The sequence below is a fragment of the Physeter macrocephalus genome, chromosome 14 (genome assembly GCF_002837175.3).
Source record: "Physeter macrocephalus isolate SW-GA chromosome 14, ASM283717v5, whole genome shotgun sequence".
NCBI lineage: Eukaryota > Metazoa > Chordata > Mammalia > Artiodactyla > Physeteridae > Physeter > Physeter macrocephalus.
The window spans coordinates 29,220,073-29,238,871 of NC_041227.1; the positions used below are offsets into that span (position 1 = coordinate 29,220,073).

The 18,799-nt window shown below is 45.7% G+C and overlaps 1 protein-coding gene across 6 annotated transcripts in view; it reads right to left on the reverse strand.

The window, feature by feature from the left end:
* RASSF2 (Ras association domain family member 2) overlaps positions 1-18,799 on the reverse strand; it is a 41,820-nt gene that overhangs the window by 16,987 nt on the left and 6,034 nt on the right. For all 6 annotated transcript variants that reach the window (XM_007123269.4, XM_007123267.3, XM_007123271.3 and 3 more), the window contains exons 2-3: positions 3,385-3,474; positions 1,301-1,376 (exon numbers count right to left, since the gene is read on the reverse strand). In XM_007123269.4, coding sequence (XP_007123331.1) covers positions 1,301-1,376; positions 3,385-3,443 — 135 coding nt within the window. In that variant the 5' untranslated portion in view covers positions 3,444-3,474. The remainder of the gene's footprint in view (positions 1-1,300; positions 1,377-3,384; positions 3,475-18,799) is intronic.

The window sequence follows — 18,799 nt, forward strand, 5'->3', positions numbered from 1 at the left end:
AAACCCTTCTAAAAACATTTGCATGTTTTATCCCAAAGAAGTGGATCTCACTAATCACCATAAAACCTTTTAATCACCTATAGGACACACCTCAGAAAAGCTGTTTAAGGACCAAAATCTTGCTAATGGTCCATCCACTAATTAGTAGAGGGTTTGAGGACAATGCCTAAAGGGTCAGGTTTTCTTTCTCGAGTTTCAGAAAAACCTTTCTGAACCCATGTTTTATAAGCAGGGCCAAGACCTGAGATCTGGGCTATGGCCATATCTTCAGGACAAGCCGCATGAATGAAGATGACACTTGTTCAGTGAACAACTAACCTGGGCCCCAGGATCATCCTTAGAGAGGGAGGGGGTAATAAAGAAGGCAGGAGAAGAGTGGAGCAACTTTAGGGCATTTGGGGATCTTAGGGAGAAAAGTTTTATTTAAGCACAGGTCATACATGGCCTTCTAGCTGGTCAAGGTTGGCACCATTACTTTATATCATATGACTGTAGGGCAGAATTTAACCCGAAGTAGGACTTTGCCTAAGTGGTGTGGTTTGAGGAACATACAAAAAGCCACTACATAGTATTCCCAACCAGCCTGCCTTAGTAGCTGAAATTCTGCCATCTGGATATCCATTTGTTTCTATGAATTAAATCCCCATGGCTTGACAACCTGAAAATGTGTTTAGAAGGGTATTACACACACCTTCTTATCGGTCAAGAACACTTGAGTATATATGACTCCACCATCTATCTGAAACAGGCTTTACAGAAATGGATACAGTATGAGTAAGCTTAGATTCAGGATGGGAGCTGGGGAAAGACAGATGGATAACAAAGGACACTCCAAGAAGGCACTCGAGGAAGGCTGCTGCAGTCGTGGGGAAGGGCCAAGAATTACCACCCAGAGCTTATGTAACTTGTCCAGGTTGCTTCAGCAATAGGACATGGGTCCAGATGTGTCAACACAGAGGACTGTGTGAGGTTCCTGAATTGCCCAAAAGGAGGAAGGCTGCTTGAGAGGTAGCTGAAAGAGTCATTTCATGAAAGGGAGGGTTCTTTTGAGGCTGGCACTAGCCCAGCCACACAGCCGCAGGAATGTCTCCGGAACAGAAAAGCTCATCCTTCTTAGAACAAATTTGGGCCTGGGGTCTCCTTCCGAAGAACTCTAGGGACTCCCAATAACATCACTAGCATTGAGAGGCTCCTCACTGTGGCAGGAGAGGCAGTGACTCTCAGACCAGGAGACATGGAGACAAAGACTGGGCTGGCCACCAGGGAAGGAGCCTCACAGATCTTCCTTGGGACTCCTTACCTCACGATGTCGGAGCTGCAAATTCTGGCCTTCATAGTACAAGTTGTAGGTCTTCAGATGCAGGAGAAGTTCGTTCCTTAAGGGAAAAATACAAGAGGTGTCACAATCTCAGATGAAGCCACTTATAATGCAGTTGTTCCCTCTTTTTCTCACCTCTAACCTGGCCTTCAGTCATTCCAGTCTGGGTATTTGTCTACATGTGTACATATACACATACACACACCCAGAGTTCAAGGTCAAGGTCAAGAGTTAATACTACCTGGAACAGACTGGATGTAAAGAGCAACTCCAGAAAACCAAGGCAGGTCCGGTCTGCTGAAAAAGGTTGGCATCTCTCACAACACTCCCCAAACCCAAGCTAAATATGCAGGCCTTAATAAATCACAGATTCATAGAGGCAAACAGACTTCAAAAGCCCATAGACAGGATTTCTCCAGCCTCTCCACAGCCTTTCCTCCCTCACACATGCTGTGAGTGAGGAGGGGACAATCACTACAAACCTTCACAAGACTCAGAAACTCCTAGAATTTCAGAAAGTTAAAAGGGACAGGTCTGGGTCCCACTGACTTATGCTTCATTGACATGACCTTATCGTGTGTTTAAAAACTTACCGACTCCCATCAAGAGTGGAAGAGATGAATAAAGGCAGCTATGGTCACACAATGGAGCAGCAATGAGAATATGAATGAACTACACATAACATGGATGAATCTCACAGATATTACGCTGAGTGAAAGAAGCCAGACACAAAAGAGCACATATTGTATGATTCCATTTATATGACATTCGAGGTGGGTGTTAGAATTCAGATAGTGGTTCACCTTTGGGAGTGGTGACTAGAAGTGGGCATGAGGGGGCTTCTGAACCCTAGTAATGTACTCTTCTAGGTGTTTTTATCTTTTTAATCTATTCTAGGTGCTTTTAGTTTATAAAAATATTTTTTAAAAACCTTACAAGGTCTCTAAATACTGGTTTCCAAGTGGCCCCCCTGGGAGCACAGCTCTACAAAATGTGAGAGAGCATGTCACACCCTTTGTGATCAGAGTGAAAGCTGTCAAACCTGAACATGCTGTGATCAAGTTTTATCTGAAAGTGAATGAGGGGAGGCCTGGGAAGGGCTTGAGGAGGCAGAGGTGTGTTCTTTTGCCTATACTCAGGCAAGAGGCAAGGGAGTTCAGTCCCTCTAAATCCAGCCATTCAATGGAGAGATTTGGGGCCACACAGGAGGTCAAAACCAGCTGGAAACTCCAAGAAGTCCCAGACAAGTTAAACCTAGATAAGCTGGAGTGAATTAGTAAAAAATGTGACTCCAAATAACCTAAAACAAAAGCTGTTTGATACTTTTGAACACAAAGATCTGAAACTAGGATTTAAAAGTACTGGTCAGTAGAAGTCCCAGGGGAAATCCATCAGTGAAGAGATAAGTATGATCCATAGCTCACACAACTGTGTGTCTGTGTATGGCCAAGTGTGTCTAAAGGAATTAAACCAATTTGGTCTCAAATAAATTAAACATTTTGTTAAGATAGAGAACATAAATATGTACAAATCCCTGTGCTGAATGTAAAAATATATCTGCAAACTTATAATTTAAAAGAGTCCATTTTGGCTTAGGCCCTGCCATATCAGCAAAAATCTGAGTTCAAAAGATTTTAGTGCATATAAAGCAATGAAACTGTCTCCTTCTGTTCAGGGGGCACCTGTGCCCATTTTAGCCAGAACCCCAGCAGCACAGGGATACAACCCAGCCAGGACTTCCCTGGGGTATACCACAGACAAGACAGTGAGCAGCCAGCACCAACTCCTGCTCCTGGAAGTCCTCCAGGACATCATCTCTTTTGAACCCCTAAGGGTGCCATGTCCTGAAGACCTCCTTAACTTCACTCTCTATGGCCAGGCTCTGGGGGCATGTTTTTTATCTATAGTAGCAAACTTGCTGATGCTCTCGCTAGTCCACACTCAGTTGCTTTCTCCTTCTCACACACATGAGCTCCTCTCATGCACAGAGGAGGCTCCTCTGCCAGTGGCTTCCATTCACATGGGACTGGCCACTGCAAACACAATACCATAGCAAAAAATCTTACTTGGAAATGTATTTATCTTGTCCACATGGGACTAGGGAAGTTTGGTGACTGTAGTCCATTCTTCCTTTCTCTTTTCATCAGACGAGAGGCCTATATTTGAAAGGTGAAGACAGAGGTTAAAGTCAGGTTGTGTCCTTAGGAACTCAGCAGACCATGTACCAGGCGCGGGGAGCACATGGCTCTCTGTCCCTGCCCCAGATCCATAGCTCGAGCAGACCAACACTGACCCAGGGCCAGGGAAATGCCACACTGCTGGCTGCTGCCTCTGCTAGCCACAGCCTCTGAGAAAAATCCCACTTGATCATGGTGTATGATCCTTTTAATGCACTGTCGAAATTCAGTTTGCCAGTATTTTGTTGAGAATTTTTATATTTACTTTCATCTAGTATTTCAGCCTGCAGTTTTTTGTGTTTTTTTTTATTGTAATGTCCTTATCTGGCTTTGGTATCTGGCATTGTAAAATGAGTTTGGGAGGGTTCCATCTTCTTCAATTTTTTGGTAAGAGTTTGAGAAGGATCAGTATTAACTCTTCTTTAGATGTTTGGTAGAATTCACCAATGAAACCGTCTGGTCTTGGGCTTTTCTTCGTTGGGAGGTTTTAGATTGCGGATGTTCAGTATCACTAATCATCAGGGAAACGTAAATCTTGCAAACTATTATATACAGGATGGATAAACAACAACGTCCTACTGTATAGCACAGGGAACTATATTCAACATCGTGTGATAAACCATAATGGAAAAAATATGAAAAAGAATACATATGTATATAACTGAGTCACTTTGCTGTACAGCAGAAATTAAAACCATTATAAATCAACTATACTTCAATAAAATTTTTTGAAAAAACCACAATGAGATATCACCTCACACCTGTTAGAATGGCTATCATTAAAAAGACATGAGACAACAAATGTTGGTGAGGATGCAGAGAAACTGAAACACTAGTGCACTACTGGTGGGAATTTGTAAAATGGTGCAGCGCTGTGGAAATCAGTATGGCAGTTTCTCAAAAACTTAAAATAGAACTGCCAAATGATCCAGCAATTCTACTTCTGGGTACATACCCAAAAGAACTGAAAGTAGGACCTTGAAGAGGTAACTGTACACCCATGTTCTTCACAGCATTAATCACAACAGCCAAAAGGTGAAAGCCACTCAAATATCCATCAGTGGATGAATGGATTAACAATGTGTGGGGGGTATATATATATATATATATATATATATATATACACATATATATGTGTGTATATATATAAAATGTAATATTATTCAGCCTTAAAAAGGAAGGAAACCCTGTCACACATTACAACATGGATGAACCATGAGGACATTATGCCAAGTGAAGTAATCTAGTCACAAAAGGACAAGTACTGTATGATTTTATTTACATGAGGTACCTAGGTCAAATCCATCGAGACAAGAAAGTAGAATGGTGGTTGCCAGGGGCTGGGGAAGGTGGAATGGCAAGTTACTATTTAATGGGTACAGAGTTTCAGTTTTGCAAGATGAAAACATTTCTGTGGCTGGATGACAGTGATGGCTCCACAACAATGTGAATGTACTTAATGCCACTGAACTGTACACTTAAAATGGTTATGATGGCACATTTTATGTGTGTTTTGCCACAAATTTTTTAAATGGAAAAAGCAGGCAGAAAATCAGTGTTATAGTGACACAATGTGAAAAGGATTCAACCCACTGTTGCTGGCTTTGAAGCTGGGGGAATTGGGTGTGAGCCAAGGAATGTGGGTGGCCTCTAGAAGCTGGAAAGGACAAGGAAATGGATTCTCCCCTAGATCCTCTAGAAAAGAACACAGGCCCTGCCAAAACCTTGATTCTAGTACAGGAAGACCCATGTCAGACCTCTGACCTACAGAACCAGAAGATAATAAATTTGTATTGTTTTAAGCCACTAAGTTTTGGTAATTTGTTACAAGAACAACAGGAAACTAATACAAAGGCCCCCTAAGGAAGGGGTATAAGTGGGAGGAGGGTAGTGGAGGGCTGAGTTCCATTCAGAAAATTCATACCCCACCTGTATACCCAAAAGTGGTACCCCAAGAACACAATTGTTCTCTCTAAATTTTAATTTTTCAATTCTTCAAAAAAGGAAAAAATAAACATACCATTTGGAGTATATATGTACTGCAAAAAAAGGAAAAGGAAAGAAAGTCAGACTACTGAGAAAGTTTTTCTTTTTTTCTTAAGTGACAATTACCATAACTAGTAAGTACCCATTTTTTTTAAAGCACCTCTTCTATGCATATGTAAATGTATACGTTCATTTATTGTGTGCCTAAGATGTGTCAAAGCTTTGCGTTTACTGATGGCAGTTCAACAGCAAGTAAACTGGCACAGCCCCGCCTTCAGTGTACATAGTCCAGCAGGAGGTGGATATGAGGGGAAAGACAATTCTATAGAGGAGGGCAGGTGCCACAGCAGCACACAGGAAAGGCACCTGATCTGGACTTGGGTGGGGTCCCAGGAGCTTTCTGGAGGAAGTGAACTCTAAACTGAGACCTCAGTGATGAGATAGAGCTGGCAAAAGTGAGGGGCAGAGTGGTCCAAGCAGGAGCATGCACCAAGATGGGGTGGTGTGTGTGCTGGACCTTGACCATGTCGAGGAGTTTGGACTTTGAAGTACAATGGGGGGTGTGGTAGGCTGAATAATGGACTCCAAAGATATCCAGGTCCTAATCCCTGGAACCTGTCAATGTCACCTTATATGGTGACAGGGACTTTGCAGATGTGATTAAATTAAGGATCTTGAAATGGGAAATGTAATCACAAGTGTCCTAATAAGAAAGGCAGAGGGAAATTCTACAGACAACCTCAGCAGAGAAAGATATTTGAAGATGCTACGCTGTGGATGAAAGATGGAGAAAGGGACCGTGAGCCAAGGAACACAGCCAGAAAAGGCAAGCAAATGAAATTCCCCCCACAGCCTCTAGAGGGAGCGCAGCCCTACTGACACCTTAGTTTTGGTCCACTGAAACCAATGTCAGACTTCCGGCCTCCAGAATGTAAGACAGTGTTATTTTTGTTGTTTCAAACCACCAAGTCTGTGATGATTTTTTATAGTGGCAATAGGAAAACAAGGGGAGTTATAAGGGAAGGGTGTGATCTGAGTTGAATTTTGGAATGATTATCTCACTCTGCTGTCTACTTTGAGAAAGGATTGGAGAAGAAAACAGAGGTAGGGGGACCAATGGAGAGGCCTGTCCCAGGGAAGCAGGCAATGGGGATGGAGTAACAGAGTCTAAAGAGTTTAAAGAGGTAGAGGAAAAAGTCATGATCCATCAATAAAAAGATTTGGAAAGGGCCAGATTTGACATGGGGGTAAAAGGCAGAGTCCAGCACGATGCCTGGCTACTGGTGAGGATAGCGATGAAGGTGGCCATGCACAGTCACAAGCACTGGTGTGAGGAACACGGGCTGAGTCTGAGGCAGGGCCATGGAACCCCGTGATGCAGATGACAAGAAGCACAGCCAGGTCTGCGGCCCAGGAGAGTGACAGTGTGGAGATCCCGGGGAGGGAATCCTGCCTTGGCTGAAGGGAGGGAGGTCAGGAGAGTGGCAAGATTACCAGGGAGAGAGCAGGGAGGGCTGAAGGGGCAGGGCCAAGGGCAGGGATTCAAAGGACCCAGTAGGTCAGGGATGGGCAGAGAAAAAATGAGTCCCTATAAGAGGAGGGAAAACAGGAGACGCAGTATCCGGGAAGCCGAGAGAACAGGGGGCCCTGAGAAGAAGGCCAAGATCAGCAGAGCCAGGAGCTGGTGGTGGGAGCCCAAGGAAGGGAAACCCAGAGGGGCCTCTGATTTACCACACAGAATCGTGGGGGACCTCGGCCAGAGCCAATGCCAAAGCTTGGATGGAGTAGAAATCAGATTAGAAGTGCCTGGCCATTGACAGACCTCATCCTGAACATTCAGGTCTTTCTCCAGCCAGGGAAATATCCTATACTTGCTTTGATTACTGCTTCTCTTCCTTCCATTCTTGGTTTTTCTTCTGCAATGTCTCTATCCCCTCTCTCCAGCACTATACATACATACATACATATTACATACATCCCTACAGTTATCCTCCAAGTCTTGTATAATTTTTACTCACAGTCTCCACCTCCTTATTTTCCCCAGACTTCTACAGCTAATTTTCTAACTCACTGATTGGATTTTCTGCAGGACTCTCATTCACTGCCTCCATAATAACCTATAATTTGGTAATTTTGTTTGGGATCTGAAAGCAATCTGTCCTGCTCCTAAGACAAATCCCTTTTGACAGTACGTCCTCTTAAATCTACTGAAAATACCAATTAGAGAAATTAAGTCTTCTCTGCAGTTACTAAAGCTATTTGGTACTTGAGGAAAACAGGCAGATTAATGAAACAATATCACATACAGAAATAGACCCAAATATATTTGGGAACATAGAATGTGCGCTACCTTTCTAAATAGCAGGGAAAAGATAGATTAATAAAACAAAATGTTGCTGAAGAATTGACTGGCCTTTGGAAAGGGGGAGATGGGGAATCTAAATCCCTACCTTACTCCTCCACCAAAAGAAATCATAAATGAATTAAAAAATTAAACATTAAAAACATAAAATGCTAGAAGGAAATGTAGGGAAATTTGAACTGGGGAAAACTTTCTTGACCCCAAATCCAGAAGGCATGATGAAAAAAGGAAACTGGATACCAATCTGTCAAAATTTTAAGCTTCTGTTTGGAAAAAAAATTTACCTTATCCTGAGTCAAAAGGCAAATGACAAATTGGGGGAAAATATTTACAATACATATTATGAAAGGTTAATCTCCTTAATATGTAAAAGTTTTTAATAATTCAATAAGAAAAAGACTACACTCAATAGAAAATTTGTCAAAGCACATGAACAGATAGTTCACAGAAAAATAAATACAAATAGTTAATAAAGATGTTCAATCTCCCTCATCACTGTTTTTTACTTACCAGGTTGATAAAAATCATCAAGTAGTCTGATGGCCCAAATGTTGGAATTCTCTAAAGCTCTCTCTATCTACATATTGAGTGACTTCACCAAGGCCATTGTTATAAATCTGACCTATAGACTCACTTGGCCCAATCTTTGGCTCCAGCCTGACTTCTCCCCACCTTTTTTCTTACTTTTACATTTCTTGGGTTAGGAATGTTAGGAAAATACACAGCCGACCACATTGTTGAATTGAAATTACAGGTAGCTGATTCTATGACCCAACCCCTCCTTTGTCTATCTCAAGGACAACAACTGCATCTGTCTTCATAAACTTTCCAACCATCACCACAAATCACTGGCTACCTCCAGCCAGCTGGAGAGGAAAAAAAAGCCAGCTACACTTACATACACTTTAAGGCAAACACAGTAGCAGAGCAAACAAAAGGCCGGAAATTTAGAGTTCAGTCCAATATTGCTTAAGCAGAGTATTGTTCTCACACAAGAAAGAGTCAGAGGAAGATGGTTGATGGGGCTGGGATCCACATTCAAATGGACACTTCTGCCAAGGGTGCCTGCCAATATCTACAGTCTCGAAGAGAGGGATTTGCTCAGCTAGCTGGTTGCAATTCTTCTGCCTTCTCTCTTATTATCAAGAATTTATGAAGCCCTCCTGGACTCCACAATGCCTTGTAAGGATCATTTCCAAGCATCGCTTCCACATTGCCTTGAGAATATAGAACCAATCTTCAACATCTCTTTGAAGAGGGGAAAGCAAGATAGAGAGGAAGGAGGGGGCTTCCCACATCAGCCAGCATCTCAGGCACAGAACGGAGACAGCTCACTGCTTCCCACAAGGAGAAAGGAGGAGAGAGACAGAATGGGACAGGAATGAAAGGGCAGATTTGACACAAATAATCTTTGACGTGGAGTCACTCTTTAGAAGTCTAAAACATATTTAAACCTACTGAACCCCCCCGTGAATATGGCCATTTAGCCCTCAAGACTTCTAGATCAGTACAACTTCTCTTTAGAAAAACTTTAAAAGATAAAATGTGTATTGAATGTCTACTAACTACAAAGCATGTCTGCTAACATGTCTGGAGATGTGAATACTGTTGGGCTTGCCAAGTCAGGACATGAGCCTCCTAGTCACCTAGTTACATTGGAGAACTGTTGAGGCCACTAACCAGTCAGTCCTCTCTTCTGGCACCACTTCATGCCCTGGCATGTTCTGGGTTCTCCTCAGCTCCATTAAATGCCTGGACAATGTCAGCAGAACCTAGCACTTCCCATGTGAAGACCCATCCACTACTTCCTGCCTGCTCCCAGGACAACTTGAGGGCACAAACTTCCCTAAGATCCAAGAGAATGTCTTGACAAAGGGAAGGTTCCTAAGCTATTGAAGATGATGACATCCCAGCTACAAAGAACTTTCTACGCCTGTTTTTCATGCTCTGTGAGTCTGCCCATGCTTCTCAGACCCAAACAAACTCACATGTTCCCTAGACCCTGATCCAAAACTTACCTCCCCCTACAAACTCTTCTCGCTGTCCCTGGGCAGTGTTGAGGGGATAGGCACCCACACCTCAGCCTGTCCTTCAGCACAGCACTTACCACCACACAGAAACCATTCATTTGGTGTTTCTTTCCCCTCCTAGGCCTAGAGCTTTCTCTCTTTGGACCCCCAGCTCCCACACTGTGCCTCTCTCCTGCAAATATTCCCATTCTCATTATTAATTCTTCAGCGGAGACAGTGGATTCAACAGTCAGCCCAAAGAAAGCTAACCTGCAGTCTTAGGTTAGGGAATTCCTAGAGGCAGAGGTCAAAATAAGGATTCTTGTGCACATGAGTTATGAAGGAATTGATTTCAGGAGAAACCTGTAAGGGAGTGAGGGAAGAAGGACTGGGTTGGGGAAGGAACTGGAGCCCAGCCACAGCCTGATCCCATGGGAGCTCTAGGGTGTGAACAACTCCACCGAATTGTCCCACCCTAAGACAGGCAGGCCAGGCCTTTGTACCCCGCGCTAGTCAGTCACTGGTTGAGAGCCACCTCTGGGAGGAGGGAGTGAGCACCGAGGCATTATCCTGCAAGAGCAATTCTCAAAACTAGGGAGCAACTGAGACCTGTCGGCAGTCCACACCCATAACACGCAGTAGATAAGAGGGCGGGGGGCTTCCCTGGTGGCACAGTGGTTAAGAATTTGCCTGCCTATGCAGGGGACACAGGTTCAATCCCTAGCCTGGGAAGATCTCACATGCCGTGGAAGCCCGTGTGCCACAACTACTGAGCCTGCGGTCTAGAGCCCGCAAGTCACAGCTACTGAAGCCCGTGCGCCTAGAGCCTGTGCTCTGCAACAAGAGTAGCCACAACAATGAGAAGCCCATGCACTGCAACGAAGAGTAGCTCCCACCTGCTGCAACTAGAGAAAGCCTGCGCACAGCAACAAAGACCCAACGCAGCCAAAAATAAAAACAAACAAACAAATAAATAAATAAATAAAAAAGAATCCGCCTGCCGATGCAGGGGACATGGGTTCGAGCCCTGGTCCGGGAAGATCCCATATGCTGCAGAGCAGCTAGGCCCATGCACCACAACTACTGCCTAGAGCCTGTGCTCCGCAACAAGAGAAGCCCGCGCACATAACGAAGCATAGCCCCCACTTGCCACAACTAGAGAAAGCCTGCACACAGCGACGAAAACCCAATGCAGCCAAAAACAAATAAATAAATTTATTTTTTAAAAAAACAGATAAAGGGGATCTGGGTGGGTACCAGCAGCGGGCACTACACCTGCTCCACGTTAGAGTTTGAAGCTCCTGGCTCCATCACCTTCCTCTACCCACTCTCAAGCTGGGACAAAACAGCTACCTGCACAGGATCTCCAGGTGCAGTCGGTACAAGGCTGAGCTGCAGGAATGGGGACAGACTTGCCCAAGTTCCGGACCAGTCAAAACCCTGTAGCTACCCTGTAGCTGTTGCACAAAGGATCCTTTCCTCTTTCTTTTCACAGAACCGCCCCCCCCAACTCACAGGTGTTTCCAGCCTCCCCAAGAATAAATGAGGGGCCCGCCAGGCTCTTGAAATTAAACAGCTCAATTTCCTGTGATGAGGGCAAGCATTAAGTCCTCAGGAAGCTTGAGGAGGTGGGAAAGGCATCAAAGCTCTGTTCAAAAAGAGCAGAAGCTCCTCTGTTCTTAGCTCTTGGTTCCTCAGGGAGCCCAGAGAACACACTGAAGTTAATCTGGTCTCAGAGCATCCCCAGGAGGCTAGCTTATCCCTACACAGTTTCTGTTCCAGCCTAGAGACCAAGTGTCTCTCATCTTATTGATCAACTGGAAAGTCCCCAGCAGGCAAATACAGAACAGAAAGGGGGGCCACCCCTGGCTGGAAAGTCCAGAGTGAGATGAAGAACCCCTTTGGTGTTTTGTTCGTTTTCTGTTTCCTAAAGGGTCTTTCTGATTGCATAACAGGAGCCAGGCCCCCACCCCACTCCCACCTCAGCTCCCAGGGTAGGATGGGGGGTGCCGGATCAACAGCGAATTTATAGGACCCAGGCAGTCACAGTCTCTAAGAAAATATAACTAGGAGAGAGAGAGACAGGTTGGGAAAGGGGAGCACTTATTCCATGAAGCATTCCCTTGGGGGCAAACCCCACAGAGCCACCCCCTGACCAGCGAGAAGGACATGCACTTGGCAAGCCTCAGCTGAAACCAAAGTGGGAAGGAATAACAGCTGAACTCAGGACACACGACTCTCAGAGGTTCTAATTCTGGGTGCTCATTAGACTCTCTTGGAGGGGGAATGGGGTAGGGGGTTAATTTGAAATTCCTGATGTCAAGGCTGCAACTCAGACCAATTTCATCAGACCCTCCGGGAGGAGGTCCAGCCACGAGCATTTTTCAAAACCTCCCCAGGTCATGCCAATGTACAACCAGGTCTGAGAACCACTATGAAATCTGATGGGGATGGAGCTGTGTAAACTGAGGACACCCGCAAATGCATCTCAATGAAGCCTTTCAAGAATGGAAGGAACAGAATTTTCTAAAAGCAAACTGAGTTGAGTCTTTAGTGCCCCCCCTTCCCATTACTAACATTTCAAAGGGGAGAGGGGACAGTGCAGAGCATCCCCGAGGATGTGTGCCTGTACACACTGTACAAGCACAGAGCTGATGCAAGGGGCCCCATCACCAAACCAGGGCACCACACCACAGACGCCAGGGAGCCAGCTGCAGGCCCCAAATGCAAAGGAAACACTAGCTGGGGGCCTTCAGCTTCCCCTTTTGGGGCTCTCCCCACCTCTTCTCTGAACCCTGGTCGGCCCTGCCCTCTGGGGACAATCTGGAGCTCTAGGGTTGGAGAAGAAAGTTATCTGACACGGTGCTTCATACTGTAGTATCGAAGACTGCCTCATCAGGTCTCCTGAGGGACTCTGCTTTGTAACCAAGCAGTGAGAGAAGAGATAGTGCTGACTCCTCCGCACTTCAGCCTCCTCCTGTGGGGGCAGGAAGAAGTGTTGATGGCAAACAGGAAACCCCAGCCCTACTGCGCCACACAAGGAAGGAGACTTGAGCTGCGGCCTGGGGCCCTGCCAAGATCTAGAGATTACAAGAGATTCCACCTGAGCCTGTCCTGAACATGGGCAAAATTCGTGCTGCCTAGGAAGGAAACAGCATACTTAGCCTTCCATCTACATGCTTTCGTCAATAAAAGGCCCACTTACTGGTCAAACCCATGTGCCTCCTCCATCCCTTTCCCACCCAGTGTCCCGGCCCCCAGGGAACCACCCACATGTTTCTCAGTCACTCTGCTCAGGAAAAGAACATCAAACAGCACCAAAGGGAGAGATAAGGTCAAGTGTACTGGGTATATGTACTCTACTTCCTCAGCTTTATTGTGAATGTGAATACAAAGCTTTGCCCCTCCACACCCCAAAAGGATGTTAGAGGTTAGGGAAAAGGGGGGGGAAGGTATTTGGAAAGAGGTTGGCTTGTCCTGCCTGAGGAGGGAGGGCACTTAATGTGGAGGCAGGTAGCAAAGAGAACTAACAGAAGACGAGTCAAAGGAGGCCCTGGTCTCCTGTTTCCCTCACAAATAGGGAACAGAACAATCACAACAGTATTACTATGTTAATAATAAAACAACAAGTGTGAATAATAGACAACTACCAGAAATGCAAGCTTACTACAGGCTAGATATTACCTGCTTCGACTCATTTAATCCCCATAACAACCCCATGAAGAAAGAAACATTAATATTCCCATTTTGTAGATGAAGCAACTGAGGCACAAAAGAGTGAAGTAACTTGTCCAAAGACACACAGACAGGAAGAGGCAGAGCTAGAGTTCAAACCCAGGACTGTCTGATGCAAAGCAGAACCCTTATTTAGTACAGCTTCTCTTGAGGTGAATGGGAAGAAAGAGTTTTCAACTAAAAGTCACCTGACCTGGCCATATTCTAGAGAAGTGTATATCAGAATCCCCCAGAGGGCTCATTGAATACAGATTCCTGTCCCCCTCCTCCCAATTTCTGATTCAGTACCTCTAGAGTGGGGCCTGAGAATGTGCATTCCTAGCAAGCTCCCAAGTGATGCTGGTGCTGCTGGTGACAAGACTCTAGAAGCCTTCTCCTATTCCTTACAAGAACCCACAGGGAAGGCTTTATTTTTATCACTTTAAAGATGAGGAAACAGAAGGTCCCGGAGGTCAGGTGACTTGTCCCAGGTCACAGAGCTGACATGATGAGGCCAGTGCTCCTTCTGTGGTGCCCTGGGTGGACATGAGGGTCTCCAAGTAGGACAGGCAGCTGCTGGCCACAGCACACCCCAGAGTCCTGGGGAAGGCAGGTGAATCAGTGACTGGCCTGGCAGACAAGCTGAAGGAAAAGCAGACCTTGCAGGAGCCCGGGATGGAGATCCCATCCAGGGACCCAGGTATTTGCAATGTTACAGAGCCATGAATCCCCAGACACATCTTACCCTCTGTCTAAAGAACAAGCTACCCCCTACACTCATGGGCCCCAAAAACCGCCTGCCCCCTCCTCCTGGAAAAAACCTGGGGGCCTGACTGACAACAGGTATGAGGCCCCTGCTGATAGGCAACCTCACTCTTATCTCAGGAGGCAGTCTCTGTCTGGTCCACCTCCCAGATGAGGACCTGAGATTCAGTGGGACAGGTGGCCAAGCTGGACGCCCTTCTGCCAGCAGCAAGGTCTGCAAAGCCCCAGCTCCTTCCACCGACAGCTGGGTCCTTGACCCTTCTTGCTTAGGCCTTCCTCCCACAGGTGTGAGTCCCTCAGTGTGGCTGGGGAAGATCTGAGGGAATGGTCTCGGGATGCCTGCCGGGAAGGCCTGCCTTCTACTCTCACGCCAGTGGGCAGGTGGCCAGACGAGTGACCCCGAGAGTCACAACAAACAGTCACCCCCCACCAAACGATCATTTCGCGGGCCCAGATGAGCAACTACTTGTTTATAGGGAAGTCCCGTCAACATCCACAAGCTTTTGACTTCAGGACGGATATTTAGAAGAAAACCCAAAGACCCCTTAGCCTCACAGGGGATGAGCAGGGTGTTGGAATGGGGCCAAAAAAGGCATGAAGGAAGCAAAAACTCCAGACAGAAGAAGTGGTATGTGTGTGAATGTGTAGGTGTGGATGTGAGTAAATGTATAGATGTAGATATGTAAGGGAGAGTGTGTGTGTAAATGTGTCCGTATGGGTGTAAGGGAGAGTGTGTGTGTAAATGTGTCCGTATGGGTGTGAGGGAGAGAGCGTGCAAGTGCACATATGAATGTGTGGTATGGGTGTGTGAGGGAGTATGTGTGTGTGCAAAGAACTTAGACTCCAGCTCAGAGAACCCAAAGACCCAGAAAGCGAACCATCCAATATCTACAGGCCCCAGGGAAGGTCCTGGCCACCTCTGCCTCCCTGATGGAAGGGAAGCAGCACCTCCGTCATCTTCAGCCAGAGGGGCCCTGCCCAGATGGCCCTTCACAGGATAAAGCTCAACAAAGTGCAAAACTCCATGTAACTGACTTGGCATGAGGAAAGAGTAGGAAGTTAGCGGAGGCATACAAGACATGTAAGACATGCAAGCATTCCTTCATCTGCATTTCTCAAAACCGAGGGCTATTTTATGCGGTATTTAAAGTCCTGCCTTCAGAAGGGCAAATTAAGCTTTCCTCCAGCCCAAAAATTGCAAGGTTTAAGTGCAGCCCTGTCCCACAGAGAGGGCCCAAGGTCTGTGTCACTTCTCATGCTCTGAGCCCCCACTCGCCATCAGCTCCAGGCACTGCTGGCTTATCCTGGCAGGTAAGGAGGCCGTCTCCAGTTCCCCACTTCCTACAAGCACAGGTTTCTTTCTGGCCACGCTTCCTGTTTACTAAGTGCTTCTCTGAAACTCATCTCTGACCTCACATCCCCTTCCTAAGGGAACCCCAGCAGTTCTTCCCTTTTTTGGTGTTATAGGCTGAGACTATGAGCTTTGTGTGCAGAGATCTTAGGGTTTCCTCTCCTTGCTACCCAGGGCCAGGATTGGAAACCCAAAAGCCCAAAGCGCTGGCCTCCTCCACTGCCAGAGACAGGCAGGTTCCTCGCCCTTGAAGCAGTAAGGAAGGCAAGCGGAGGAAGGGTCAGTGTGTGCTGAGGCCTCCCCTGGGGCAGCCACTGTGGGGCATCTCACATCCACCCTTTTTTAACCTCATTAATGCCCTACAACAGGTGTGGGGAAATTCAGCCTCACATAGCAGATCTCAGACCCAGGAGAAACAGCTCATCCAGGGGTTTCCAGAACATTTCCAGGAGGCTGAGGGGAAGTTTTGCACAAAACCACACTCACACCCTCCTCTGCCTGTCCTGCAACCAGCTGACTAACCCTAAAGAAAAATCAGCACCGCGAAAAACCAAACTTCTCAAAATGGCCTTCAAAGGCTGTTTCCATAAAATCTTTATACTTCCCTCACTGTCTGGGATTAAAAGAGCAGCCTTCTGCTGGGCAGAGAGAAAACAGGCAGAGCCAGGTGAAGAAATTTCCAGAGAACACAGTAGGCACATCTGTCCTCCCAGACCTACATTCTTTCACCAGCTCGCTGGAGGGTTGGGGCAGGCTCTTCTGGGAGATTGCTTAATGAGAAACTTAAAACATTTTCCACAGAACAAGGCATCCCAGAGTAAAGCCACTTGACCCACTCCCATGACCCCTGAATAGAGCCACACAACCTAGTATCCAGTTTCTGGGTACTGAAGCTTCCTGACCTCCTCTCACCTCAGACCAGACTGAAACACACATACATACCACCTCGCCTACCCCCACCCCTCTGCCCCATGTTCCCAATTATCCTGTCATATACACAACCCACCACATGCACAAGAGAGCAATCCTTGCCCCAGATATGTGTATAATCAACTGTAAGAGCCTATGTGGAGCCTTAGGAAGAGGGCACTGATTATCTGAGGCCACTACCCATCTCCCCAGAGTTCTTAGGATCTCATGGATTCCACCAGTTAAAGTCCTCCCTGCATCCCAGGCAGGCTGACCCTGCCTGTGGACAAAGCATTCAGCAGCCATACCCACAGCTGCCACTGGTGGGTATTTCGTAGGTTGAGTTGAGCCACAGGGTCAGGAATACACAAAGGATGCTTAAAATAGAAAGGCTGAGGCTCTCCTTCTCAATCTTTAAGAAAGATGGTCTCAACAACATGACTTCCACCTGGTTTGGACCTCACTCACTGCATGACAGCTGTTAGGTTTGAGGCACAGTGAACCCCAAGCACACCCTCTCAATCCCACCACCACACACAGAAAACCCTGGGATAAGATGATTTGCCAGCAACCAGCAAGCCCCAAATGTGATTAGTTCTGAGGCCCACTGGCCATCCACGTTTGTCCTGCCAGGCTGACATGGAGGTCAGACGCTGACCCCCACCCCAGGTAATGGTGGCGGAGGCAGCAAGGATGGCCAGGACCTTGTGGCCCAGCCTGAAATGACAATACCAGAGACCGAGCACCACAATTCCCTCCCAGGTCTTTCTTGTTCCTTTCCTTTTTATTATACAAGTAAAACAGACTTTTTAAATTTTAAAAATATAGAAAAGCAAAAAGATTAGGATCCACAAAAGGACAATTACTGTGCAACTGCACTTTTATAAGAAACCTAGAATAGGGAAATTCATGAAGACAGTAAGTATAATAGAGGTTACCAGGGGCTGGGGTGCGGGGAGGGAATGGAGAGTTAGTGTTCAATGGGTACAATCTCTGTTCGGGATGATGGAAAAGTTCCAGAAATGAATAACGGCGATGGTCATACAACACTGTGAATGCACTTAATGCCACTGCTATGGTCTGAATATTTGTATCGTCCCCGAATTCATATGTTGAAATCCTATGATGGTGTTAGGAGGTGGGGCCTTTGGGAGGTAAATAGGTCATAAGGGTGGAGCCACGAATGGGATTAAAGGAGACCCTGCCTCGCTTCCAAGCCCCTTCTGCCATGTGAGGATATAATGAGAAGTCTGCATTCTGGAAGAGGACCCTCACCTGACCATGCTCACACCCTGACGACTTCCACCCTCCAAAACGGTGAGAAATAAATTTTTGTTGTTTGTAAGTCACTCAATCTGTGGGATTTGTTATATAGTACAGCTCAAACAGACTAAGACAGCCACTGAATTGTATACTTAAAAATGGTTATAAAGGTAAATTTTATATTGTGTATATTTTACCATAATAAAAAATTGAAAATATTTAATGTAAAAAATTTAAGATCAAAATCTTCCAAAATTCCACCACTCAGAGACAACCACTATTTTTTTCCATATATCATTCCAGAGGCAAATATAAGTGGATGATATGATATACCTTACAAAAAGAGCACATTGTTTGGTAACCTACTTTTTAGAAATGTATCATATTTTCCCATGTTAACAGATACACATCTATATCCTAAATGTTTTGTAGTCACATGGTATTTTTATGTATAAATACACCATGATTAACAATTTTACTATTTGGGGGCATTTAGTCTCCATTTTTGTTGTTGTTACTATTATTATTATAAAAAACACTGCATGGGACATCCCTTATGCACATATTTTTCTTCATGTGTCCAGTTATATCCTTAGGATAAGAATTCCTATGGGTGGAATTGCTGAGTCAGGGACTCCCTCAGGAGGATTATCAATGGAGCATTGTGAGTAAAACCCAACTAGGAATGCTGAATTCTGTCATATAGAAGTCTCTTCCTCCGCACGGACTTTTCTTGGTTTCCACTTGAGTGTCTACAACATTGCATAGTGGTTCAGGAAAGTAGGGCATATCCTTTCCATATCCTCCTTACCCACTCCTCAGGCCTCCTCTGGGGACACATCATGCCTACGTTATTAAGTGAAAGTGGTACACAAGGAAGGCAAAAATTTTACTGGGATAATTCTACTGAAATCCCTTGTGCCAGCAGGAAAGACTAAAACTTTA